We start from the raw sequence: 27292 nt of genomic DNA, 5'->3' as shown, positions 1-27292 counted from the left end.
CTGCTTCTCCCCGTGCAAAGCAACAGTAACTAGAGCAGCACGAATTAGAGGAGAAGTTATCCCAGTATGTGTCTATCTGTCTCTCTCTCTCTCACACACACACAGTTCAATGGAGTAGCATGACACCGTAACTCAGAGGTCCTCTCACTCTAGTGTCCCACCAGCCCCCCATCGCAAGCCAAAGCACAGCGATTATTCATCCCCTCCGGTATCTATCTAGACCCCATGACTGTTGTATGTGAGAGCCTCAGACTTTTAAATGTATTTTTTCCTCACAATACCTCGGTTTTACGGCCTGTGCGCCAAGGCACAGAACAGCTCAAAGACATGCAGGAAGCCCACATCAGAGCAGGAGATTTAAACTCAGGTGTCTCAGATCCATGGCTAGTGACGTCACTGCTGGGCCATCCTTCCTCTCATCTTGTCTCCTCTCACATCATCTGTGAACAATGTCCTGCTAGTGTAGGTAGATAAACAGCCTGATTACCAGTCTGTCACCTCCTGACCAATCACTCACTATCTATCTATCTATCCCTATACACACCAATCTTGTTGTCTCTTGCACATTATCTATCTAGCCTGGTTCTCCTCTTGGCACCCATCATCAGCCTGCTGGATGCAGGAAGGGTGTGCTGGAGAGATGCCAAGTGTCACCAACCACTGAAGGATGCTGGAAGCTGGCCCTATTGGCCCATGTGTCTATTGCATGATTCCAGTTCCAATTCCAACATTTGTCCACACAGGAAAGTCAACGTCCAGAGAGCCTGCACAGATGACAGCCAGCATGAAATCTGGGGATTTGTATAAAGCAGGAAGAGTGGTATCCTCCCCTGATCTGGGAATGAGCTGATCCAAAACTGGGAGAGGTTAGGGAGAAAGGACCCACTAGAGGCAGGTGAACTCTTAGCTGCCCTCTGTAGGGTTTCTTGTACCCTGTGTCCTATGAAACAGCTGGTACCAGAGCCTCAGGTCAGAGCCTGGGCTGGATGGACTTTGTGTTAACCTGCCCTGGCAGTCCCTTTCTCCCTAAAGAAAAGCCGTTCCCCGTTTAGATGCACTCACCACTCTCACGGTACAAGGATGAGGAACAGCCGCTTCATTGTCTCCGCTGTGGCAAAGTGCCCGAGTCAGCCAAATATTTGAATGATATTTTCATTCTTGAGTACACTGCTCATCACACTCCTGGGAGCTAATTGTCTGACGCAAATCCAGGCGAAGCCTCGCCCCAGGTCTCCCGTTCCCAGGCCCTGTCAGCAGGGGAGAGAGGACATCGCATCAGGATTCTTCGCTCAGTGTCTGACGTTCGCTACCCAGGGCTGCGTTGCTGCTAGTTACATGGAAATCATTTTAACATGCCTCTGGCAGCTTCCAAGGTCCCGGGAGTCTGCATCCAGCATGATCTAGTGGTGAAAAACCAGCAGGGCATCGCTCAAACAGGCCAGGCCCTGGGGAGGGGGAGGGGAGAATCCCAGGACTGAGATCAGAGGGAGCTCTGGGTTGGGACTGAGGGGCAGGGGTGGCTCCAGGCACCAGCGCAGTAAGCTGGGGTGATGTGTCGGTCGCTGTGAGGGCAGCAGTCAGGCGGCCTTCAGTGGTGTGCCTGCAGGAGGTCCGCCGGCGGCCGTTTCTGCGGGTAGTCTGCCGGTCCCGTGGCAATTCGGCGGCAAGTACGCCGAAGCTGCGGGACCAGCAGGCTACCCGCAGAAATGCCACCGAATCCGTGGGACCGTGGACCACCCACAGGCATGCCGCTGAAGCCCGCCTGACTGCCATGCTTGGGGCGGCAAAAACCAGAACCGCCCCGCTGAGGGGCATCAGCTAAGCTAAGGCTGGGGAAAGGCCATTGCTAGAGTCGCAGTGGGTAACCCCGATAGTGTAAATCCACTAGAGTCAATTGGAGTCATTGTGGCCAGATCCCCATCCGGTGTAAATCAGCCACAGCTCCACTGGAGTCATCGCAGCACCTCTGAATTAGAGCAGCTGCACAGCTGGCCGATGCGAATACCCACAGATACATAGTTCTTGCCAATTCACCCTATGGGGGGCTGGGAAAGAATTTCCCCCCAGGCAGTGACCATGGGGTTTTCTGGCCTTCCTCTGCAGTGGTAGTGGTGGTGCAGTTGCTTGCCAGGGTCACCTGGATATGTCTCACTAAATCAAACCCCCACCAGTGCAGGGAACCCCCCCACCCCCATCCAGGCAATGGTGTATCTCGGTCTCTCCTGTTCTCTGCCTGTGGATGTAATCCTTGGTCTAATTTCATGTGTTGGCTTCAGTGGGAGGATGCTGGGTGGGGTTGGTGGCCTGTGAGATACAAATGGGCAGACCGGCTGTGATGATGGTCCCATCTGGCCATAAACTCTATGGCATTCCACCATTTTATGTCCCCTTCTGCCTGGACCGCATGTTACTGCAGGGTGGTATATATATATAGAGAGAGGTGTGTGTGTGTGAGAGAGAGAGAGAGAGATTCGGTTTCACATTGTTTCAGTGTTTCCCCATTAACTCTAATGGGCCCCTGTGATAAATGAGGGGGGAGTAGCACCCTTGTGTAACTCCCCACCATTCAGTTAGCTATAAAGTCCTTTTTAGTAGCTGTTCTCTAATTGCCTTACCTGTAAAGGGTTAAGAGACGCTTAACATGAGTTGGCACCTGACCAGGGGAACCAATAGGGAAGCTGTATCCTTTCAAATTGGGGAAAACTGCTGGGTGTAGACAAGGCAGCAACATGCTATAACGTTTGGGCCAGGTATAAAAATCATCAGCATCATACCTAGAAACTACTCCTTGGAAACCACAGATATGTAAGTAGATCAGGAATGTCTAGTTAGACGTGATTAGATTTAATTCTTCATTTTGGGCTTATGGATTCCTCTGTGCTAACCCCAGGTGCTTTTGATTTGCTTGTAACCTTTAAACTGGACCCCAAGAAAGTCATTTTTGGTGTTCAATCCCTCACAGCCTGAGTTTTCAGATGTTTTTTCTTTTTTCATTAAAATTTACCCTTTTTAAGAACTTGATTAGATTTCTGTGTCTTAGGAGGTCAAGAGGCTGTGCACAGGTTAATCAGCTAATAGAAGAGCTGAGCCTCCCCTTTCTTTTGTTTTCTTTCTTGGCTGCCCCAAGGGAGGGTTGGAAAAGCCGAGGTGCCTCAGAAAAATAACCTTTCCAAGTGAGTTTTTTTCTGGATTGGTGTAGCAGATCAACACTCACCAGCGCAGTGCCTCCTGCTGGTTTCCTCAGGAATTAGCTCGATTCCAGCACCAAGCACACCTACTGGCCTGTGTCTCTCCTGCCTCAGGACCCCTGTGTCCCTCCCAGACCCCAATGACCCTTACCTAATGGTTCTGCCCCCAGCAATACCCCCACACTCTGGGTCTCCCCTCCCAGGGGAACCCCCAACCCTCTATACCCACCTTGTCTCAGTGGCTACTGCCAGTCATCATCTAGCCTCAAGGGGCAGACTGCCGTCTGTAATGGCCACTCATCAGTGGCAAAGGGGTTGGACCAGCTGCCTCTGCCTGTCCCCAGGCTGCACCTCTGGAGCCCCGGTACCTCCTTAGGCATTTAATGGGGCCTCAGCCTGGGGAGTTGCCAGGCTGGAGCTCCCCAGCTCCTCTTGCCTTTCCCCAGTATTGCTCTGCATCACGTACCCTCTGTTCCCAGGCAGCTCCCTGCCTTCTGGCCCTGCAGCTCTTTTATAGGGCCCAGCCTGGCCCTGATTGGCTGCCTCCCAGCCTTTTCTTCTTGGCTCTCAGCCCCAGCCCTCTCCAAGGGCTGGCCTTTAACCCTTTCAGGGCCAGAGTGGGGGTGACTGCCCTGCTACAATTGGCAAAAGGCAGTTTTTCACTTGGGTGGTGGCAGCATTATGAGCCTGGGGTGGCAAGTATTAATTTTTGGAGTCCTTGAGGGCCCCCACTTCTGCACTCAAAGTGCCAGAGTTGAGAATCAGCCTTGAAAGCCCCCATTGTCTTTTTCTGGCTTGTGTTGTGTTGTGTACACAACAGGCTTGGGAGGACCTCCCGCTCCTCGCTGTGAGGAGTTGGGATTTGTAGTACCAGTCATGAGCATAAGACAGAGTTTCATAACCACAGTCTTATTCATACCTCAGCTTGGCCATCGAGTTCAGACTACTACAAGCTTTCATACAAGACCTTACCTGGTATACGTTTTTGCACAATGACATTGTATGCAACCAGTTGATTCAATTGCCTATTTTGAGGATTCAGACCCCCTGTCGTACTGTTAGGTGTCTGGACCCTCCAGTCCCCTCCCCGCCCTACTCTTACCCTTACACCCCACTCCCCTTCCAGCTGTAGGGATAGATCACAGGAGGATTCCCAGCCCCTCCCCCCACATCTAACCTGCTAAGCCCCACTACCTTCTCACAGCATCAAGTACAACGAGGGTTGCCAGCCCTCCGGGTTTGGCCGGGAGTCTCCCGGAATTGGGCTCTATCTCCCCGAGGCGACTAAAGCCAATCTGGGAGATTTTAGGCCACTAAAAGTCCGGCGGCATATAGGAGCTAAGGCAGGCTCCCTGCCTGCCCTGGCCCTGTGTGGCTCCTGGAAGTGGCAGCATGTCTGGCTCCTAGGTGTAGGGGTGGCCAGGGCCAGGGGTCTCTGCACACTGCCCCCACACCCTGCCCCAAGCGCCAACTCTTCAGCTCTCATTGGCTGGAAACAGGGAACTGCAGGCAATGGGAGCTGCAGGGGCAGCTCCTGCAGCCATGGGCAGCGTGCAGAGCGTTCCTGACCCCCCTGCCGAGCAGCCACAGGGATGTGCTGTTTGCTCCTGGGAGTCATGCCGAGCCAGGACCGTCAGGGAGCCTGCCTGACCTCCTCTGTGCCGCTGACCGGGAGCTGTCCAAGGTAAGCACTGCCTGGAGCCTGCACCCCTCAACCCCTCTTGTGCTCCAATCCCCTGCCCCAGCCCCGAGCCCCCTCCTGCACCCCTAACCCCTCATCCCTGTCCTCACCCAGAGCCTGCAACCCCAGCCAGAGCCCTCACCTACCCTGCACCCCAACCCCCTGCCCCAGCCCACAGCCCCCTCCCACACACCTAACCCCTCAACCCCACCCCCCAGCCCAGAGCCCACACCCCAACCCCCTGCCCCCGTCCAGTGAAAGTCAGTGAGGGTTGGGGAGAATGAGCGATGGAGCGAGGGGGGATGGAGTAAGCGGGAGCAGGGCCTCGGAGAAGGAGTGAGGATGGGGCATGGCCTCGGGGAAGGGGCAGCAGGCAGGGCAAGGGTGTTTGGGTTTCTGTGATTAGACAGTTAGCAACCCAAACTACAACCCAGGAGTCCTCCCCTCCAGTCCCTTCTTCTCTAACCATTCCACAATTGGAACAAATGTTTGCAGAGGTAGGAAGAGAACGCAAGAATCCAGGCTTTAATCATGAGGCCCCATTCCCATCCCTGAGCTGGGAACAGATCCCAAGATTCCTGACTCCCAGCCCTCCTGCTACAAACACAGTAACCTGCTCCTTTCCCAGAGTCAGGGGCATAAATCTAAAATCTGAACTTTCAGCTGTTCCTACTCCAAGCCACTGACCCCAGCTCCCGCACAGAACAGAGGTGGCCTGACTTCTATCTCCAAGTCCCTCTCTCCCTGGCCAGTTCTCAGGCAGCTCCTGCTGGAAGCAGGATAATCATAGCTCAGGGCCCGGCAGTTTCCTGCCTCCCAGTCTCATCAGGGCATCCTTCATCTCTTTGTTCCTCAGCGTGTAGATGAGGGGGTTGAGGAGCGGGGTCACCATGGTGTAGAATACAGCCACCACACCATCCAGTGGGTGCCAGGATCCTGGCCTCAGTAGATGAAGAACCCGGGCACATAGTAGGTCACCACCATGGTGACATGAGCCGTGCAGGTGGAGAAGGCCCGACGCCTGCCCTCGGCCGAGTGGATCCTCAGGATGGCTGAGACGATGTAGACATAGGACATCAAGATCAGAAGGATGCAGGTGAAGGCCAGGAAGCCAATGTCCACAAATGTCACCAGCTCATTGAGTGCCGTTTCCCCGCAGGCCAGCTTCAGAACAGCCGGGATATCACAGAAGATATATCTCACCCTGTTCTCTTGGCCATAGGGCAGCTGGAAGGTCAGCGCGGTCTGTATGGTGGAGTGCAGGGAGCCCCCTAACCAGGTCACTACTGCCAGGCACAGGCAGGCTCTGTGGTTCATAATGATGCTGTAGTGCAGTGGCTTGCAGATGGCCAGGAAGCGGTCATAGGCCATAACCGTGTAGAGGAAGCACTCGGTGCAGCCAAGGAAGTGGAAGAAGAAGAGCTGGGCCACGCAGCCCTGGAAGGAGATGGCCCTGCCGCCCGGCACGAAGCCAGCCACCACCTTGGGCACCACCACCGAAGAGACTGTCATGTCCAGGAAGGACAAGTGGCAGAGGAACCAGTACATGGGCTTGTGCAGCCGGCGCTCCCGGGCCACCACCAGCAATATGAGCAGGTTCTCACACAGCGTCAACAGGTAGATGATGAGGAAGAAGAGGAACAAGGGAATGCGCAGCTCTGGGGGATATGGGAGCCCCACCAGGATGAAATGGGTCAGCTGGGATCGGTTCCCACACTCCATTTCCTCGGTCTGTGTCCCTGAAGGTGAAACCAGGTGTTAATGATTAATGAGCAGAGAAGCAATGGATTATCTTTGCAGGGGCATTTGGGACAAGATTCATTCCTATGCCAGGGGAAGAATCGAACCCAGAAGCCCTGACTCCCAGTCTCTCCCTCTCTGCTCTACCCCACTAGACCCTGCTCATCTCCAAGAGCTGGGACCTTAACTCTGGAGTCATGGCAACCAACCCCCCCTTGCTCTAACCCTCTGGAACCCACTTACCTCCCAGAGCTGGAAATACAACCCAGGAGACCTGACTCACATCCCCTACCCACCCCTTACCTCTCACCATCCAGAGCTGTGAAAATAATCCAGAAGCCCCACGCCACCACCAATCTTACCCACTAGACCCCATTAACTTCCTAGGGCTGGGGATACAACCCTACAACCCAAGAGTCCTGATCCTAGTGTCCCCTCCCCATCTTCTAACCCCCTGCAGCCCATGCTTGACAAGAGGAAATCTTTCTAAAACCCCGACCTGAGGACTTTGGTGTCTAGTCCTCATGCTGGTCCCACTGCGCAGGTGTGGATTTCAACCGGGGTGCTCCACAGATCAGAAGGGGATAAAACTTCCCACTCTGGGGAAAAACTCAACTTCTAAGTGACCTGGGATAGGAAAAAAAACTTCTCTGGAAAGTCGATACTGGAACTGCCCCCTGCAGAGGTTTTTGCACCTTCCCCTGATGTTGCCAGTTCAGGCCACCATCAAGGAGCGAGTGGCTGTTCCGTGTCATGAAGGACTCACTTGCCACGGGAAATGGGAATTTTCACCAGTGAGGGACCTGGCCCTGTAGTGAGGAAGAGCAGCAGAGAGACTGAAACAGGTGACAGACCAGTCCTGCAGCTGCCCCTCTGGATACAGTTACCTGGAGTGTGTTGCGGCTGGGATGCATGACTTGGTCTTCAGGCAGGTCCTATTTGCTCTCTTCAGTGCTCTGAGATCTCCCTTAAATCCCACCAATCAAACATTTCACACAGGAGGTGGTTTTGGCTCCAATGTGATGCCAGTCCCAAACAGGCAGGGATTCGGGGTAAACGTCCCTTATGGGAGATTGTCCCGGAGTTGCCGGCTGCAGAGTCTATGAACTTGCCTCTCACGGTGGGAGACTGAGCTGGGTATGTCCCAGTGCTGATCTCCGTTTCTATGCATCGTTGCTCCACTCTGTTAAATTTTGCCTTCAGCTCTGGTGTGTCCTTTCTCTCTGCAGCTTCTTTTAACCTGGTGTCCTCCTGCACTAGTCTCTGTGCTCTCACCTCTTCCCCCTCGTGTATTTCTCTCCCCCCAGTGTCACTCATATTAAACTGTTGACATTTGCTATATTTTCAAGCAAATAATGAGGTCCCCCATCGGCAAAGCCCAATGGTCATCATTAGAAATGTTGTTTGGGGCAAAAATGAAGGCGACAGAGCATTGACTTAGCTGTTAAAGGAGACCATGGATCTTAAAAGAATGGCCCAGTGTGGGACTGCAGGGAGTGGGGTATTGGCTCAGTAGGGGACACACTCCCCTCCCAGTCAGTGCTGACCCCCATGCTCCAGAATGGTACTAGGGGGTGCTTTGTTTTATGCAATGGGATGAGGGGGGTCAGCAGGGGTTGCTCTCCCCTCCAAATCCATTCTGAACCCAAGGTGGCATTAGGGGGTGCTGTGTTGCAGGAACCAGGGTGGTGAGTCAGTCAGGGGGTGCTCTCCTCTCTGAATCAGCACTGCCTGCAATACTCCAATATGATGCTAGGGGGCGCTGTTCTGCAGGGAAGTGGGGCAGGGGGCTAGGTAGAGGGAGCTGTCCACTAGCTGTCAGTGCTGAACCCAATGCCCTGGTGCATTGCTATGTGGAGATGTGCTGAAGGGAGTGGGGCAGGGGCTCAGTATTGCAGGGATCCTCTCACATACACACCCCACCAATATTCCCTTCCCTGCTACACCCCAAATTATCCTATGCAAATACACACCCGGTCCACCCCCCCTCCTGCACCCCACATTCCCCTGCACACACATACATCCGTTTCCCCTACCTCCTGCACCCCGCGTTCACACACACACACACAAGTTCCTTCCCTCCAGCACCCCACATTCCTCTCCACACACCCACCAGTTCCATTCTTGCATTCCTTGTTTCTGTCTACACATGCACAGTGTTTCCTTTCCCTCTTGTCCCTGTCCCCCCACAATCTAAGTTTCCACTTCCTTCCCTTCCCTCTGAGTTCCTTTTATATGTGTATCTCTTGCTCTCACTCCCACCCCCCCCCCGACCTTTCTCTCTGTGTGTATATCTATATCTAAATGGTAATTTTGGCTATTTTTCATAACTGGCTGTTTATCTGACAGCACATAAAATCTTCTTCTTTATAGGCACTCACAAAGAACGTCCATCTTTCAAAATGGCCTCACTCCCTTAGTTCTCAAGGGGAGTGAAACCACAGCTTCCCTCAGATGAGCTGCCCTTTTCCATAATGGCCACTCCTCCCACCTTGTTTCCAGCAAGAATGAAAACAGCAACCACCACTGATAAGGCTTTTATGGGCAGCCCAGGGAATTACAGACCAGTCAGCTTAACTTGTGTTCCAGGACAGATAATGGAGGAAATAATTAAAGAATCAGTTTGCAAACTTCTAGAAGATAATAAGGTGACAAGTAACAGTCAGCATGGATTTGTCAAGAACAAATCATGTCAAACCAACATGATAACTTTCTTTGACAGGGTAACAAGCCTTGTGGATGGGGGAAGTGGCAGACATGATATATCTAGACCAGGGTTCTCAAACACGTGGGCCATAGGCCGCATGCGGCCCCTGGAGTTATTTGCTGCAGCCTGCCAAGCTCCCCCCCTTCCCCGCAGCATGCCACGTCCCCGCTCCTCTGCCTACCTCCAGGCGCTTCCTGCTGCCAAACAGCTGTTTGAAGGCACTTAGTGCTTCCCAGGAGTGAGGGGGAGGTGTAGGGAGCTGCATGCTCAGGGGAGGAGGTGAAGAAGAGGTAGGGCAGGGGTGGGGATTTGGGGAAGGGGTTGGATTAAGGGCAGGGAGGGGGTAGAGTTGGGGTGGGGACTTTGGGAAAGAGGTTGGAATGGGGACAGGGAAGGGGTGGGAGGAGGTGGGGCAGAGGCAGGTCCTCATGGAAGGGCTGGGGTGGGTCGAGGCCAGGGACAGAGCGGGGGCTTTTGTATCTTTATATGTAAAGGTGTCAGTGATGCGGCCCTCGGGCCAATGTACTAGTCCTCCTGTGGCCCTCGTGGTGATTTGAGTTTGAGATCCCTGATCTAGACTTTAGTAAGGCTTTTGATACAGTCTCGCATGACCTCTCATTAACAAATTAGGGAAATAAAACCTAGATGGAGCTACTATAATGTAGGTGCATAACTAGTTGGACCTCACAGGCCACTATCCTCTGATCCCACTGAGGAATACCAAAAGAAACTACACCATCTGCTCAAGAAATTCCCAGCTACAGTACGGGAACAAATCTACATGGACACACCCCCAGAACCCCGACCAGGGGTATTCTATCTGCTACCCAAGATCCATAAACCCGGAAACCCTGGACGCCCCATCATCTCAGGCATTGGCACTCTGACAGCAGGATTATCTGGCTATTTGGACTCTCTCCTCAGACCCTGTGCTACCAGCACTCCCAGCTATCTTCGAGACACCACCGACTTCCTGAGGAAACTACAATGCATTGATGTTCTTCCTGAAAACACCATCCTGGCCACCATGGATGTAGAAGCACTTTATACCAATATTCCACATGAGGATGGACTACAAACTGTCAGGAACAGTATCCCTAATGAGGCCACAGCAAGCCTGGTGGCTGAGCTTTGTGACTTTGTCCTCACCCACAACCACTTCAGATTTGGGGACAACTTATACCTTCAAGTCAGTGGCACTGCTATGGGTACCCGCATGGCCCCACAGTATGCCAACATTTTTATGGCTGACTTAGAACAACGCTTCCTCAGCTCTCGTCCCCTAGTGCCCCTCCTCTACTTGCGCTACATTGATGACATCTTCATCATATGGACCCACGGAAAGGAGGCCCTTGAAGAATTCCACCTGGACTTCAACAATTTCCACCCCACCATCAACCTCAGCCTGGACCAGTCCTCACAAGAGATCCACTTCCTGGACACTACAGTACAAATAAGTGATGGTCACATAAACACCACCCTATACCGGAAACCTACTGACCGCTATACGTACCTACATGCCTCCAGCTTCCATCCAAGACACATCACACGATCCATTGTCTACACCCAAGCCCTAAGATACAACCAAATTTGCTCCAACCCCTCAGACAGAGACAAACACCTACAAGATCTTTATCAAGCATTCGTAAAATTACAATACCCACCTGGGGAAGTGAGGAAACAGATTGACAGAGCAAGACGGGTACCCAGAAATCACCTACTACAGGGCAGGCCCAACAAGGACAATAACAGAACACCACTGGCCATCACATACAGCTCCCAGCTAAAACCTCTCCAGTGCATTATCCACGATCTACAACCTATCCTGGAAAATGATCCCTCACTCTCACAGAACTTGGAAGGCAGGCCAGTCCTCGCTTACAGACAACCCCCCAACCTGAAGCAAATACTCACCAGCAACTACACACCACACCACAGAAACACCAACCCAGGAACCAATCCCTGTAGCAAACCTCGTTGCCTACTCTATCCCCATATCTACTCTGGCAACAGCATCAGAGGACCCAACTACATCAGCCACACCATCAAGGGCTCATTCACCTGCACATCCACTAATGTCATATATGCCATCATGTGCCAGCAATACCCCTCTGCCATGTACATTGGCCAAACCGGACAGTCCCTCCGCAAAAGAATAAATGGACACAAATCGGACATCAGGAATGGTAACATACATAAGCCAGTAAGTGAACACTTCAATCTCCCTGGTCATTCTATTACAGATTTAAAAGTCACTATCATTGAACAAAAAAACTTCAGAAACAGACTTCAAAGAGAAACAGCAGAACTAAAATTCATTTGCAAATTCAACAACATTAATCTGGGCTTGAATAGGGACTGGGAGTGACTGGCTCATTACAGAAGCAGCTTTTCCTCTCCTGGAATTGACACCTCCTCATCTACTATTGGGAGTGGACTACATCCACCCTGATTGAATTGGCCCTGTCAACACTGGTTCTCCACTTGCGAAGTAACTCCCTGCTCTCCATGTGTCAGTATATAATGCCTGCATCTGTAACTTTCACTCTATGCATCCGAAGAAGTGAGGTTTTTACTCATGAAAGCTTATGCCCAAATAAATCTGTTAGTCTTTAAGATGCCACCAGACTTCTTGTTGTAGTTGGACAACAATTCCCAGAGAGTAGTTATTAATGGTTCACAGTAAGGCTGGAAGGGCATAATGAGTGGGGTTTCACAGGGGTCAGTTCTGGGTTTGGTTCTTTTCAATGTCTTCAGCAATTTAGATCATGGCATAGAGAGTGCACTCATAGGGTTTGCGGATGATACCAAGCTGGGAGGGGTTGCAAGTGCTTTGGAGGATAGGATTATAATTCAAAATTATCTGGACAAACTGGAGAAATGGTCTGAAGTAAATAGGATGAAATGCAATAAGGACAAATGCAAATTACTCCATTTAGGATGGAACAATCAGTTACAGACATACAAAATGGGAAATGACTGCCTAGGAAGGAGTACTGCGGAAAGGAATCTGGGGGTCACAGTGGACCACAAGCTAAATATGAGTCAACTGTGTAACGTTGTTGGGAAAAAAGTGAACATCCTTCTGGGATGTATTAGCAGGAGTGTTGTAAGCAAGACAGGAGAAGTAATTCTGCTCTACTCTGGGCTGATTAGGCCTCAACTGGAGTATTATGTGCAGTTCTGGGCGCCACATTTCAGGAAGCATGTGGACAAATTGGAGAGAGTCCAGAGAAGAGCAGCAAAAATGATTAAAGGTCTAGAAAACACTACTTATGAGGGAAGATTTAAAAAATTGTGTTTGTTTAGTGTGGAAATGAACAACTGACAGGGGACATGATAACAGCTTTCAAGTACCTAAAAAGTTGTTACAAGGAGGAGGGAGAAAATTATTCTCCTTAACCTCTGAGGATAGGACAAGAAGCAATGGGCTTAAATTGCAGCAAGGGAGGTTTAGGTTGGACATTAGGAAAAATTTCCTAACTGTCAGGGTGGTTAAGCAGTGGAATAAATTGCCTAGGGAGGTTGTGGAATCTCCATCTCTGGAGATATTTAAGAGTAGGTTAGATAGATGTTTATCAGGGATGGTTTAGATAGTGCTTGGTCCTGCCATAAGTGCAGGGGACTGGACTTGATGACATCTCAAGGTTCCTTCCAGTCCTATGAATCTATGAGTCTATGGTTCAGTCCCAGTGAGAACAACGGGAGATACATGGCCACCAAACTGTGTGTGTTATTTCCTGAGTCTGATTGCGAACAGCAGGAGATGGCAGCCATGTTGGCAGAGGTCAGTTCTACATGTACCTCTTGTAGTATCATGTTGTTCATCAGACCCTTCTGAAGCAGAAATTTTCACGTATGAAAAATAATTGGGAGGAAGGACCATGGATCCTAATAAAAGTCTCTGGCTGTAGCCAGCTCACAAGATTTCAGTGAATTTTAACTATTGGGGAAGTTCGGCATCTCGGAGCTATTCTATTGTTAAGATCCTTCAGCTCAAAGAAATGATCTGACACCAGGTGTTAATATTAAAAGGACCCATTTTAACCCATCAACAAATTAACTGATTTATTTGTAAATCATGAGAAAGGTCATTCTGTGCCCAGAGAGTAAGAGCTGTAATATTTGACTATGCAGTGATTTTTTTCATGGACTCCTGGATTTTAAGGCCAAGACCACTAGATCTTCTAGTAACAGAGGCCAGAGAATTTCATATGGTTTCTCCTGTAGTGAATCCAATAACTTGTCCTTCACTAAAGTGTATCTTCCAGAAAGGCATCCGACGTTGATCTGAAGACTCCAAGAGATGGAGAATCCACCATTTCCGTTGTTGCACATGTTAATAACTGATCACCTTTCCTGTTAAAAAAAATGCATGGCTTACTTCTAATTTGAGCTCGTCTGACATCAATGTGCAATCGTTAATTCTTGTTGTGCCTTTCTCTGCTATACGAAAGAGGAGATTAGTACCTGGTCTTTTCTCTCCATGGAGGTTCTTATACACTGTTATCAAGTCACCTCTTGATCTTCTTTCTGATAAAGCTAAATAGATTGACCCCCTTAAACCTCGGGGGGGAATATTTTTCCAGCCCTCAAGTCATTTTTATGGTGCTTCTCTGAACCATCTCCAATTCCTTTGTATGTAACAAAGATGTTGAACCCTTGCTTTAAATCCAAGCCTCGGCTCCACTTTACAATGGAACCGTGGTCAACCACCTCCATACTGATACAGCTACCTAGGACAAAAGAAACTGTTCAGACATTAAAGTATTTAAGAAGCAGCCCATCCTTTCCAGCTGTCATTTCACTGAAATGATGTAAAATCCAGTGATTTCTCAGTAGGCTGATGCCTCTGCTTCCACTTTCTCAGGGGAGCTTATCTCAGGGATGAAAGAAGAAAGATAAAAAACACCTCCTATTTTAAAGGTTTACTCTTCCCTTCAATGTTGTTCGTTTTTTTTGTTGGAAAATGCCAAATCAACAAAATGAAAACTGCTTGCGAATCAGTATTGTGTTCAGTGGAACACCCAACTCAAAAAGTTTCAAAGATTGTGAAAACCTCCTGTCAAACCACAAAGTTTGGGGGGGTTTGACTTCATTTTGAAATTGTAGTAAATATACACTAAAAATGTTTAAAAGGGGAAAAAAGGTTAACAGAGAAATAAAACATTGTGAAATTATCTAAAAACAATGCTTTTTATGTCACCCAAACTGATTTTTTTCAGATTTTTAACTCACAAACATTTTGACTTTTCATCCCAATTCATAACAGGAACAATTTCAAAATGTCAAAAATTTCCATGGAATGGGAAAACCATCTGCTGCCCAGGCCTGCTTTGAAAGCAGACCTTCTCTTGTATAGTCAGAGAGACATGCACCGAGGGGTCTACACATTACAACCAAGAGTCAAAGTGAATTTTCTCAGTGTAAAAAGATGTAGGGGCAATAACCCCAATGGTGCCTTGGCGAGTTACTCCAGCTGGGGGTACGACCTGCTCTACATTAGCGCTGCCTCTGTAACTGGAATGTAATTAACCAAGTTAGAAAATGAAGGGTAAAATATCTGCTTTGACCAAAAAGTGCCATGAGATTTCCAAGCACTCCCTGCTGAGCCCCACAAGTCCGCTCTCTGCAGCAGAGTGCCCCTTGCTGCCATGCTGGGACATGGGTGTCAGCAATGACTCAGAGAGGACAGAGCCATCTACTGAGCCCCCCACTGTCCTCCCAGCCACACAATTTCCCCCAAGGAGCTTGCTGGGACACTGGACTCAGCACTGACTCCAAGCAGAGCGCACATCCTAATGAGTAACCCACGCCACTCTCTGCAAAAAGCACCTCCTCACAGAGCCCTGGGCTCAGGACAGGCTCAGAGGGGGAGGCCAGCCTGGAATATCAGGGAGAGCAGTTCTCTGTGAGAATTGCTGCATTACATTAAACAAACGTAGGACTTCGGTGTAATGTCCATAGTGAGCAACAGATGCAACCTGCACGAGCAATCCATTCTAGCATGGCCACAGACTTTCCTCTCTGATGGAATACACGAGCTAGCTCTTTCACCTTGCCCCACTGGAGTTTGCCAATGGGAGGGCATCATTATGTGCTTAAAAACACAGCCAATGTCAACAGTTTAACACTGACCTAGCTGTGCATGACCAGGGGAGTGAAATACACTGGGGGGAAGTGGAGAGAGAACAGAGAGGGTGCAAGGTTATAAGGAGCTGCAGAGAGAAAGGAAACATCCAAGCTGAAGAAGAAACTAAACAGAGCAAAGAAATTATTAATAGAAATAGAGAAACTGCCTGATTGGATCGGCACTGGGACCCCTCCAGCCAGGAGTCCCACCCTGCCTCATACCAGCTGTTTCAGAGGCAGGGGCAAGGACCCTGAAGTGGACAACTCTGGGCTAATCTCCACAAGCAAGTTTCCCCTTAAACCCTTCCAGCCTGAGGTTGGCTTCATGTGGGGTACAAGGCTATATTCTGTGTGGCCTGGGAGATGTAAAGGGGTGAAGGCCAAGGGAGACCTCAGGGAACGGCAGGGAGCAGGTGAGAATGGCTTAGCATGCTGGCCACAGCAGCCCAACTTGGACGCATGGCCAGGCGCCATGGCCGGATGTGTGGCTTCATAGACTGATAGATTAATGCCAGAGGAGACCAGCAGCAGCATCTAATCTGACCTCCTGGATACCAAAGACTGTCGAGCCCAATAACTCACACCTGACTAATGCCTATTTCAACAAAGGCCATCTTGACTTGAAGATCGCACAAGTCAGAGCATGCTCTACTTCCTTTCAGAGTCTGTTCCCATGGCTAATCACCCTGATATGTATCAATGTGACTTTGTTTCTTATTTGAATGTATCTCTGTTTAACTCCAGGGTTCTGTTCCTGGGTGTGGGAGAAGAGCGGGGTCTAGTGGGCTGAAACAGGGGAGCTGGGAGCCAGGGTTTAGGCTGACCAGACAGCAAGTGTGAAAAATCGGGGTGGGGTGGGGGGGTAATAGGAGCCTATATAAGAAAACACCCCAAATATTGGTACTGTCCCTATAAAATCAGGACATCTGGTTACCCTACCTGGGTTCAATGCCAGCTCAGGGAGGCAAATGGGGCTCAGTGGGAACTGGGATTTGGCCTGTGTAGGGATGGGGAGTGGCTTCTACTGGATTAGAGCAGGGCAGGCTAGATGTCAGAACACCTGGATTCTATCCCCGGAGATGGGAAGGGATTGGGATCCCCTGGACTGGTGTACAGGGGTTCAAATCTGTCTTCTGCATAGCAGTGAGTTTTAGCCCAAACACCCCTGCAAAGATCACCCATTGTTTCTCCTTGGTTAATCATTAACACCCCACATACACTGGCAGGGACATAGACCAGGTGAATGCAGTGTGGGAACAGATCCCAGCCAATACATTTCATCCTGATGGGGCTCCCATACCCCACAGAGCAGCGGATTCCCTTGTTCCTCTTCTTCCTCCTCTACCTGTTGACCCTGTGTGGGAACCTGCTCGTCCTGCTGTTGGTGGTCCCAGAGCCCCGTTGCACAAGTTCCTCTGCCATTTGTCCTTCCTGGACATGACAGTCTCCTCAGTGGTGGTGCCCAAGGTGATGGCTGGCTTCCTACCAGGCGGCGGGGCCGTCTCCTTCCAGGACTGCATGGCCCAGCTCTTCTTCCACTTCCTTGGCTGCATTGAGTGCTTCCTCTCTGACCACTTCTGGCCATCAGCAAGCCACTGCACTACAGCATCATTATGAACCTCAGAGGCTGCCTGTGCCTGGCAGCAGGGACCTGGCTAGGTGGCTCCCTGCTCTCGCTGATAGAGATGGCACTCACCTTCCTGCTGCCCTACGGCCAGGAGAACTAGGTGGGATACATCTTCTGTGATATCCTGGCTGTGCTGAAGCTGGCCTGCGGGGACACAGCACTCAATGAGCTGGTGAAATTGGGAGACATCGGATTCCTAACCTTCACCTGCTTCCTGCTGATCCTGATGTTCTATGTCTACATTATCTTGGTCATCCTGAGGATCCACTCTGCCAAGGGCATGCACCAGGCTTTCTCCACCTGTGAGGCTCACATCACCTACTATGTGATCTACTATGTGCCTGTGGTCTTCATCTACCTGAGGCCAGGTTCCCAGCACACTGTGGACAGGGTGGTGGCTGTATTCTACACCACAGTGACCCTGCTCCTCAACCTCCTTATCTAAACTCTGAGGAACAAGAAGATGAAAGCTGCCCGGATGAGACTGGGGGAGAGCAAACTGCTGGGGCCTGAACCAGCAGGAGCTGTCTGGGAACTGAACAGGGAGAGAGGGATTTGGAGATTAGCATCAGGACTCCTGGGTTCTCTCCCTGTCTCTGGGAGGGGAGTGGGTTCTACCAATTGAACTCCAGGTTCCTGGGCACTATTGGAGTTTGTTCCAATTCTCTTGTGGGTAGAGATGCCCAGATTGGCACTCGAGACTCTTGGGTTGTATTTCTGTTTCTCAGAGAGGAGTGGTGTCTGGTGGTAAGAGCAGGGAGGGCTGGGAGTCAGGACTCCTGGGTTCTTTGTTTACAGCTCTGCCACAGGCCCCTGCGTGACCTTTGGCAACTCACTTGGCATCAGTTTCCCCATGCGGTTCATTTCCCTACTGCCTAACACCCAGGGTTGCTAGACCAAAGTCATTACAGACTAGGAGGAGGAGAAGGAGAGGCTCCAGTCGCAGGAGCCATAGAAAAGCCATTCTGGCCACATTTCAAGCTCATCTAAGAAGGGATGCCGGGGCAGAATCCAAGATGTTGGACTTGCTTTAGGAACACAGCAACGGCCAAACGGCATCAGACCATTGGTCCATCTGTCCCATTAGCCCAGCCCTTGGAACTGTCCAAGCTCTTCAGCTCATAAAAATAACATGACGGCTATGTCACCACATGGTCTTATCTTTGTAAACCCCCATACCCAGTATACCACATGTACTTGTTTTGTCTTTTCTCCGATTAGAATGTCCTCTCTTCAGGACCTCTATCTCTGTGCAGCACACATGTGATCCTTGCAAGGGGCCTGTAGGCACGTCGGTGTTATGAAAAATAACCTGCAATGATTCCCAAAGAAGGAAGGGTCTGTGGTGAAGGCACTGGAGTGGGACTCCACATAGGCACTGACCCCATGGGTGCTCTGGGGCTGTAGCACCTACGGGGAAAATTGATGGGTGATGAGCATCCATCGTCAGCCCCCGTATCAGTTGCTCCCACTCCCCAGTGCCACCCATCCGCTACCAGGCCCCGCTGATCAGTGCCTCTCTCTCCCTCCCTGAGCCTCCTGCCTGCTGCAAGCATCTGCTCTGCAGCATTTGGGAGGCGCTGGGTGGGAAGAGGGAGGAGCAAGGATGTGGTGCACTCAGGGGAGGGGATGAAATGGGGCAGGAAGAGGTGGGGCCAGGGTGGAGCAGGGGAGAAGGGGAGAAGAGGCAGGGTGGGGGTAGGGCCTTGGGGGAAGGGATGGAGTGGGAGTGGGGATGGGAGTGGAGGCCTGGGGCAGAGCCGGGGGTTGAGCACCTCCGGCACTTTTGAAAGTTGGCACCAGTGGGACTCCAGATAGCCTGTGTCACTTGCACTCTGCTTGCCTTGGTTTCCCATCTGTAAAATGGGACTAGTGCCACTTCCTTTGGGCTGTTTAGATCATAAGCACTTTAGGACAAGGACTGACTCTGCACAGTGCCTGCCACAGTGGAGGCAGATCCCCAGCTGGTGTGAACCCGCCTTAGCTCCATTGGAGTCAATGGTTCAGATCTCCAATTGGTGTGAATTGAAATCAGTGGGGACATGTCAGTTTATACCAGTAAGGGGCTGGGCATATGGTCATATCTATATGTAGTGAGAGTTCTATAACTTTTTGGCCCAGTAGAATTACTTTCCTTGGTGCTCAGTTCATTGTGTGTCGATGTAATCAATTTTTCAGTTGTAGAGGTTTACGTTCCCATCTAGTGGGTGATGTTTTCCCCTGCGCAGTTCCATTGAAAACCCAATTTCTCACCAAAGAAAAGCTTCAAGGGATCATTTATTACTAGTCCTTAATAATGATGATAGTGACTGGCTTTTATATAACTCAAGATGTTCTCATCTGTACATCTGTCTGATCCTTCTTTGAAATTTAAGAAGCTCTTGGCTTCAGTATCTTGTGGCCTTGAGTTTGTCTGGCTAAGTGTGCAAGTATAAAAACTGGTTTAGGGCTTAAGTGGTAAGTAACCAGTGAGCAGACCATCTGCGCCCCCTGGTGAACTTCCTATCACACTTTTACTTGAGGGTGGGAATTTCAAAGGCACCTCCGAGGAGCTAAGTGTCTAACTGCCATCGACTTTTGTCTTCCTTTGGAAATTCCAGCCTTAAAATCCAACTATTTTCATTTCATATTTTTACTGTTCTCTTAAATTTCACTTGTTCTCTGCTGGTCTCATAAATGGGCCCAGTCCTCTCCGGACACTGGATTCCAGATTTATTTTTCATTGGAACACCTAGAAAAAGCACAGAAAACTTAGAGAGAAGTTCCAACCAAACAAGAGCTGAGGGCAGGAAACAAGAAAAAAACAACACCATTTTATTCCCAGGTTAGGTTTAATCCCATTCCATATTACTCAAACTTCAAGCACAACCGCATGCAGAAGACACAATACATAAGCTGCACAAATCCAAAACACATTGTGTGTGAAAACTGTAGAGTTCTCACATTAGTTAAATCTTCTATTAGCATTTGTATACCTTTGTTTACTTATTTATCTTTCTCGCTCTATCTAAGTAGAGGGTGAATTTTTAAAAAACACCTAATTGACTTAGGAGAGTAGGTCCCATTTTCAAAAGCCATTAAGGTGCCCTGTTCTCACTGAAATTCCATGGGACATAGGCCAGATTTTCAAAGGTATATTGCCACCTTCCGGTGCAGATAGGCACATGGTGGGATTTTCCAATGGGCCTTGGAGTTTAGGCCCAGATTATTGTCACAGTTCAGAGGAACTGCACTGGTATTTCTCTATAGTGGTCCAGCAGAGGCATCTCTCTTAGGCTTCCAGCTCCCTACCTGTAGGCTTCGTTGGGTGGAGACCCATGTCTCTCTCCCTCTTGACTGGGGCTTTTCCAGGCTTAACAGTTCCCTTCACTGCATTATTCCCTCAAAAGCCAGGCTGCCTAAGCAGCCCTGCTTTGCTGCTCCCCTGTGAGTGGTGCATGGTGTAATGGCCTCAGTTATAAGTTACCACACAGTTCTTCCTAAGCAAGCGTATTTTATTGTTAAGGTAAAAGCAATACAGAGAAAACACTAAAAGTCGTAAAAGAACCTACATGCATAGTAATAAGCTTAGCAGAGACCACCCCAACTCCATCATGGGTTCTGTCAGGGGATTAGTCCTTCAAACTGCACAACCGGATCTCTTCCGTGGTTACCAGGTCAGAACAGCCCCAGCTCAGAACTAGCTCCTGCATGACAAATTTAGTCCATTCTTTATGCAGGATGAGGTGTTTGATCTGGAGTTTCCAGGAGCAGGTAATCCATAGAGAATGGGTTTTTTCTCCATGTGACATAGCTTTGAAAGACCTCCAAAGTACCGAATACCCTCCTTCACATATATTGTCCCAAACAGTTCTTTGAAGTTCCTCACATTTCCCCGAGATTCCATTCATCAGTCTCCTAGAAAAGTTACATTCACTCCACAATAATACACGCATAATTGTATTTGTAATACAACAGACCCCAAGGGATTAAACTTAATTCAATCAGGTTTATGCAGGAAATTGCCGTATCTGTCACACCTTTAAAAATCTGGCGCTGGACATCTAACTCTCATTGATTTCTATGAGCAGATCTTTTGAAATTCCCACTAGGTGCCTAATTATCTTTAAAAATCTGCCATCAGGTCTAGCTTTATGAAGGGGTTTAGTAAATTCCACATAGAGATTCTAAATAGGTTAGGTGTTTAACTCCTATGGAAAATAAGCGGGAGTCTCGTGCCTGACTCGCTCGAGGTGCTCTTAGAAACCTTATTAGATGACTAAAAAATGCCTTTGAAAATCTGATCCTCAGACGCGCACTTCCCACAGCCTTTCAGGGAGAATAAGACTCCTAAATGCCTCCATCACTTTTGAAACTGGGAGTTAGGTTCCTAAGGCACTTAGGTGGTTTTGCAAATTTTACCACAAATATGTTGAGCATTGTGAAAAATCCAATGGTTCCCCCAGGAATTTTAGGCAGCTACCTAGGGCAGCTGCTCGGTGAGCTGTGGTTCATACCAGAAGATGAAGGGAATTTTTTTCCTTCCCTTTTGCATTTGCAGAAGATGCTGCACTTGCTTCTGAAGATCTGTGTAATAAAGCTGAGATTTACATAGTCTTCTACAAAATTTGGCACCTCAATTCCTTTTAATTTTCATGCAGACTGAGAATGCTGGTCCCTTAGACAGCTTTGAAAATGTCAGCCTTACAGTATGTTAAAAGACAGGAAGGGATTTTTAGGAGCATTTCTGTGATTTGTAGAACTCCAGATAGATTGATGGGGCTGTATGGGGATGGGGAGAGACACAGAGGTTCACAAAAGCCATGGAGCAAGCATGCAGATGTACTTGTAGATGTATTTCCCTTCAGACTCACATGCGATTCCTGCAGCTGCTGCACATCAACGTGCAGGCATTTGACTCCCTCTCAGTTTTTTCAGAGCTGCTTTCACCTCCTTGTTCCTCAGCGTATAGATGGCCGGGTTCAGCATGGGCGTGACCACATTGCCAAAGATCTGCACAGCAGTCATCAGCACTTTGCTTGGCTGGGGCTGAGTGTAGATCAGGACACAGGGACCAAAGAACAGTGTCACCACCACCAGATGCGAGGCGCAAGTGGAGGCTGCTTTGCGCCACCCTTCGGCCGAGTTCATATTCAAGACGGAGAAGATGATCCTGATGTAGGATGCGAGGATGAGGAGGAAGCAAGTCATGGGCACCAGACCAATGTTTGTCAAGGTCACGGTCTCAATGATGTACGTGTCTGCACAGGCCAGCTTGACCACTGGGAAGATGTCACAGAAGAAATAGTCCACCACATTGGACCCACAGTAGGGCAGCGTGAAGGTCAGGCTGGTAAGGATGGTGGCATGGAAAGAGCTGGTGATCCAGGTGCCAGCGGCCAGGAGGGTGCATACCCTCCGGTTCATGATGGGCAGGTAGCGCAGTGGGTGGCAAATGGCCACATACCGGTCGTAGGCCATGACGGTGTAAAGCAGGCACTCGGTGCTGCCCAGAAAGTGCCCAAAGAAGACCTGGGACATGCACCCACCCAGTGAGATGACTCTACTCTGACCCCAGAGCATGGTCAGATATTTAGGGATGCTGATGGAGGAGATTCCAATGTCCAGCACGGAAAGATTGCACAGGAAGAAATACATGGGGGTGTGCAAGCGGGGGTCAGTGAGGATGGCTGAGAAGATGAGCAGGTTGCCCAGCAGCGTGCAGAGGTAGAAGGCTAAGAAGGTGATGAAGAGGATGGTCTGGAGGCCGTCAGCGTTAGGGATCCCTAAGAGGATGAAATGAGTCACCACAGTGTGGTTGACCAGCCCCATGTGGGACTCATTCCTGCGTAGGGGAGAGAAATAATGCCAGTGAGTTACTGAAACAAAAAGACCTATCGTCCTATAGCTGCAATGGTCACCCTTTCTTCCACTGCCCCCATTATTCACTGTCATTGGGAGTGGTGTATATTTCTGTCACTAGATTGCCAGTTGGGGTCACGGCATCACAGAGCTGGCACTGATTATAGAGAGAGAAAATATCTGCCTTGAAGATCTTACCGTCCAGAGAGGAAGAGACAAAGGAGACGTCTATTCTATTCTATTCTATTCTATTCTATTCTATTCTATGTTCTTCTTCTCTTCTCTCCTCACCTACAACAATTTCTTCAGTTCTACTCTATGTTGGCCCTTACCCCCCATTCTCACCACCGTATGTCAGAGGCTTCCATTTGTGCCTAACGTTTCTGACTAGTAGTTTTTTCTCTCTCAGCTTTGAATGAGCTCAGCTTTGTTAGAGCTGTGAGTTGTTTGGGGGGTATTTATCGAGGTTAGAGAGAGAAGGAAAAGGAAAGGAGGAGAAGGGGAAGAGCCACAGCCAGAAGTGATGGAACTAGGGGTGTTGGGGGTTTGGCAGCACCCCCTGGCTTCACATAGTTTCCATCAGATCCAGGGTTCACAGTTTGGTTCAATGGCACTCCACACTCTCACTACACAAATTGTTCCAGGGCCCCTAGACACAGCTTGTCATCGCTCTGCAGTGAACAGCAGGCTGGGCTCTGTAGATGGGACAGGCGGCTTTTAAAAGGTCAGATTTGAAGGAGAATGATGAATTGTCTGATTGCATTTGGTCTGGGAGTTTCCCAGGCAGGAGAGGCACGGGAAGGGGAGATGTTGGTGGGTTCAGGTTATGACAGATGGAGAGAGGAAGATAAATGATACAGAGACAGGCAGGCAGATACTGCACAGGGAAGGATGGATGGACGGATGGATTGATTTCTCTCTAAAGAAAATATTTGACTGACACCTTACTTGGTGCGAGGTAGAGAATGACACGTTCAGAGACAGACACAGACTGAGAGACAGAGAGAGAAGAACCATACCAAAGCAGGAGCCTTACCCTGGCTGCATTGGGAGAGGCCGCTCCAGCTGACGGGAAATCTCCCTTTCTGTCTCCTGGCCGTGACTCCTGTCTAGCACCATACAGCTTTCTTATCCCAAACGGCCCATTGCCCAGGAGAAGTGCACAGCCTGGGTGCTTGGTATCCAACCGGGAGACCTAATCTGCAGCATATCACCCCACAGTGCTGCAGACCCCACAGCTTTCTCACAGCTTCCAGCCTCCTTACAACCTCCCTGGTCTTTAAATCTCCTTCGGGCCCTTCAGGACCAGGCCCTAAATCCCCGAGAGACTCCTGGTCTGAGACCTTGGCAGAGTCTCCAATTAACGGAGATTGGGCATCATTTCAGCTAACGCTCATGGACCTCTGGGATTGGCCCTCAGGCAGCATCAATAAGAGTAGCGCCATGGAACTGAATTGACTGGATCCCCTCCTCCACCAGGGTCTGGATTCAAGTCTAAGGTGACAAAGGGAGGTTGTGGAAGAGCCAGGAATCTAGTCCAGATTTCCTGGGTTCCAGCCTGAGCACTGGCCGTAACACCCTTCTCTATTCATTGGGATTCTCCTCGCTCTGCATCTCTCTAAGCCTCAGGCCTGTTCTCTTACCCTCCCCTCTGTGCAATCAGGGTTCAGGAGTCGGGGCCTTTAGAGCATTAGGGCTGATTTCACTGAACCAAAGCTGCTTCTTTACTAGCCAAGAAAGCGGAATAATAGACCCACGCCTCGTCTCAGACCTCTACTGTGCATCTGCGCTAAGGGGTGAGGAGTGGTTAGCTAAATAGATGTGAAGTATGTTAATATGGACATATCCACAGACCCCACACAGAGAGGGATTTGAGAGGGACAGAGCTAGATTAGGGAGGTTTCCAGCTATGATCTCATCCATCCATTTGCTGCTGTCCTAGCACCACAGTTGTAATAAGGTCCCTTGCGATTCCTGTAATCTCTATCATTTCCTTCTCTTTCTCTTTTGGCCATTTTACTTGGGAACCAGAATGCAGGGGCAGAAGCAGACATGATAATTAATCTCTGTAGATGTGTTATCCCCAGCCCAGGCATAACATCCCACGGGGTGCAATGGCCATTGAGGTTAATTAAAATGTTGACATTTCTAACGAGTTCCAAGGCTGAGCCGTCTCACTGCTCTGGAGACCAGGCTCAGAAGTTACTCTTGGCTTGCATGAGATGAGTTCCGTGTGTCATTGCCATGAACACCAGACCCGGAACTGCCTTTGAGTATGTTGGTTTGTATTATCATTATTTTTATCATTGTGATTATGGTACAACCTTCAGTCTGGAACTGAGATGTAGGCTGCTTTGTGCCACACCCTGCAGAGACACATAGTAAGAGACAGTCCCTGTGTGAATGTGATACACATTTAATAGTTGAGAGTGAGAAAGGATTTAATTAGCCACGTATAACAGATGGGAAACTGAGTCACAAAGCAATTTAGTGAGTTACTGAAGGGCAATCAGGGACTCTTCTACAGAGACTATACTGAACCCAGTTCTCCTGTGTCCCAGGCCTTTGTCTTACCCACAAGATAATGGTTTGCAAATAATTCCCACGGGTCTCTTCCTTCTGCACAACCCACCCCCTGAACTGATTTTTCACTTTGCTGCTGGTCACCCTAGTTGATATGATACAGTTCTCAGTTACAAAATACTATAGCCATCTGCTCGCTCTCCTTCTCCCTTTATGGCTGCCCCGTGCCCATGGCTTGGAGGTAAAGAGAGCTTTCCCACTGTCCATCAGCGGCTACTGCACTTTTTAAAATCAATGTGCACAGTTTCTGCACTGAACTTCCATTCCAGGTTTTCATTTCTCAGGCATCATAGTCTGTGTTTGTGGCTCTGTGGACATTGGTTCCCTGGAGAAATAACAGAGAAATTTCAGGACAAACCCCCATAGTGCAAAGGGGGCACTGCAGTTCAGGGAGCAGTGAGGGCAACTCAGTAGGGGGCGCTCTTCCCTGCGAGTCACGGCAGTTTCTCATGCCACGGTGTTGGGCTCGCATGTGTTGCTCTGTAGATAGAAGTGCCAGGGACCAGGCTCACGGCATCTTCCCCAGATTCCTTTCACTTCTTTTATTGTGTTATTTTTTCATTTCAAGGCACAAGGTTAAAGCCATGTCCCAGGAGTCAGGGATAATTCTGAGCAACACACTATTGTTTCTGTTGTGTGGAAGGCCCGAGGCCCTGTTGCAGAAGGGGCTGCACCCACACACGGCCAGAGACAGCCCCTGCCCCAAAGAGCTTACAAGAGAAATGGGTGGGAGAAAAGAATAATTTTTACCACCATGTCTCAGGTGGGGAACTGAACCCCAAGGAGATGATGCCATTCACCTAATTTCCGCCTCGCCCTCATTAACCCTGGCATGAATGTATTCTCTTCCTGCCTCACCTCAGCACTGGGTAACTTTATTGACCGCATGCATCACCTGAACCCTAGTGTCACCCAACTGCCCTGCCTCAATCCGAGCAGAATTCCTTTGACCTTTTCCCTAGCGCTAACCCTAGGATAACACCAGCATCCTCCTCCCTCGTCCTGGGAAAACTCCACTGACGTCCATCCCAACCCTAACCCTGGAATAACTCCACCAAACTCCTCCCCAGTTGGGATCTGGATCCGGAGTGACGGAAGCTCCCTAAAAGTGAGGATCCACTGACACCTGAACAGTGGACAAGCCACCCCTGCTGCCCCTTCCCCAGGGGCCCCGCTCTCACATCACCTCTTCTCCCAATGCCCTGCCCCCCACTCTCTCCTCTCTATATACTCTACTGTCTCCTCACTATATCGCTCGAGGTGCATTAAGGAGGAATATTGAGTCCGAGCAGAAAGTTGATTTTACCTTTCTGTTTGGCACTGTTGCAACCACTGCTGGGACACTGTGTCCCATTCTGGTGTTCACAATTATAGAAGGCGGCTGATAAATCAGAGAGGGTTCAGAAAAGAGCCATGAGAATAATTGAAGGAGTAGAAAACCGGCCTTGTAAGGATAGATTTAAAAAGTTTGAGCTATGCTGATCTGTGTAATAAGGCTGAGATTTTCAAAGTCCTCTAGAAGGTTCCGATCTCCAATTCCTATTAATTTGAATGCAGATGGAGTGTGCATCTCCCTTAGGCTGCTTTGAACATGTCAGCCTTACAGTGTGTTAGACAGCCAGGGATCTTTAGGAGCATTTCCATGACTTGTAGAGCTCCAGATAGATAGATGGGGCTGTGTGGGGATGTGGGGAAGAGAGGGAGGTTCACAGAAGCCATGGAGCAGCCATGCATATGTATAGGTAGATGTATTTCCACACAGAGCCACTTGTTATTCCTGCAACTGCCGCACA

At 49.5% G+C, this 27292-nt stretch overlaps 2 protein-coding genes and 1 pseudogene across 2 annotated transcripts; 1 reads left to right on the top strand and 2 right to left on the bottom strand.

Annotated features, from left to right (window-relative positions):
- Positions 1–5811: 5811 nt before the first annotated feature.
- Positions 5812–6591, bottom strand: LOC128846890 (olfactory receptor 10G6-like). Its single transcript, XM_054046156.1, has one exon. It carries the CDS (start codon positions 6589–6591, stop codon positions 5812–5814), a length of 780 nt encoding a protein of 259 aa, XP_053902131.1.
- A 10100-nt stretch (positions 6592–16691) lies between these two features.
- On the top strand, positions 16692–20839 carry LOC128846127 (olfactory receptor 10G6-like; annotated as a pseudogene).
- A 1114-nt stretch (positions 20840–21953) lies between these two features.
- LOC128846872 (olfactory receptor 958-like) lies at positions 21954–22901 on the bottom strand. Its single transcript, XM_054046126.1, has one exon. It carries the CDS (start codon positions 22884–22886, stop codon positions 21954–21956), a length of 933 nt encoding a protein of 310 aa, XP_053902101.1. The 5' UTR covers positions 22887–22901.
- Positions 22902–27292: the final 4391 nt, after the last annotated feature.

This window comes from Malaclemys terrapin, chromosome 12 (genome assembly GCF_027887155.1).
Source record: "Malaclemys terrapin pileata isolate rMalTer1 chromosome 12, rMalTer1.hap1, whole genome shotgun sequence".
Lineage (NCBI taxonomy): Eukaryota > Metazoa > Chordata > Testudines > Emydidae > Malaclemys > Malaclemys terrapin.
The sequence above is the reverse complement of the archived record's forward strand: the minus strand, read 5'-3'. Positions and strand labels throughout refer to the sequence as shown.

Bases quoted from the DNA above. Each gene is read 5' to 3' on its own strand.
- LOC128846872 (XM_054046126.1), bottom strand. From the start codon at position 22,886: ATGGGGCTGGTCAACCACACTGTGGTGACTCATTTCATCCTCTTAGGG.
- LOC128846890 (XM_054046156.1), bottom strand. From the start codon at position 6,591: ATGGAGTGTGGGAACCGATCCCAGCTGACCCATTTCATCCTGGTGGGG.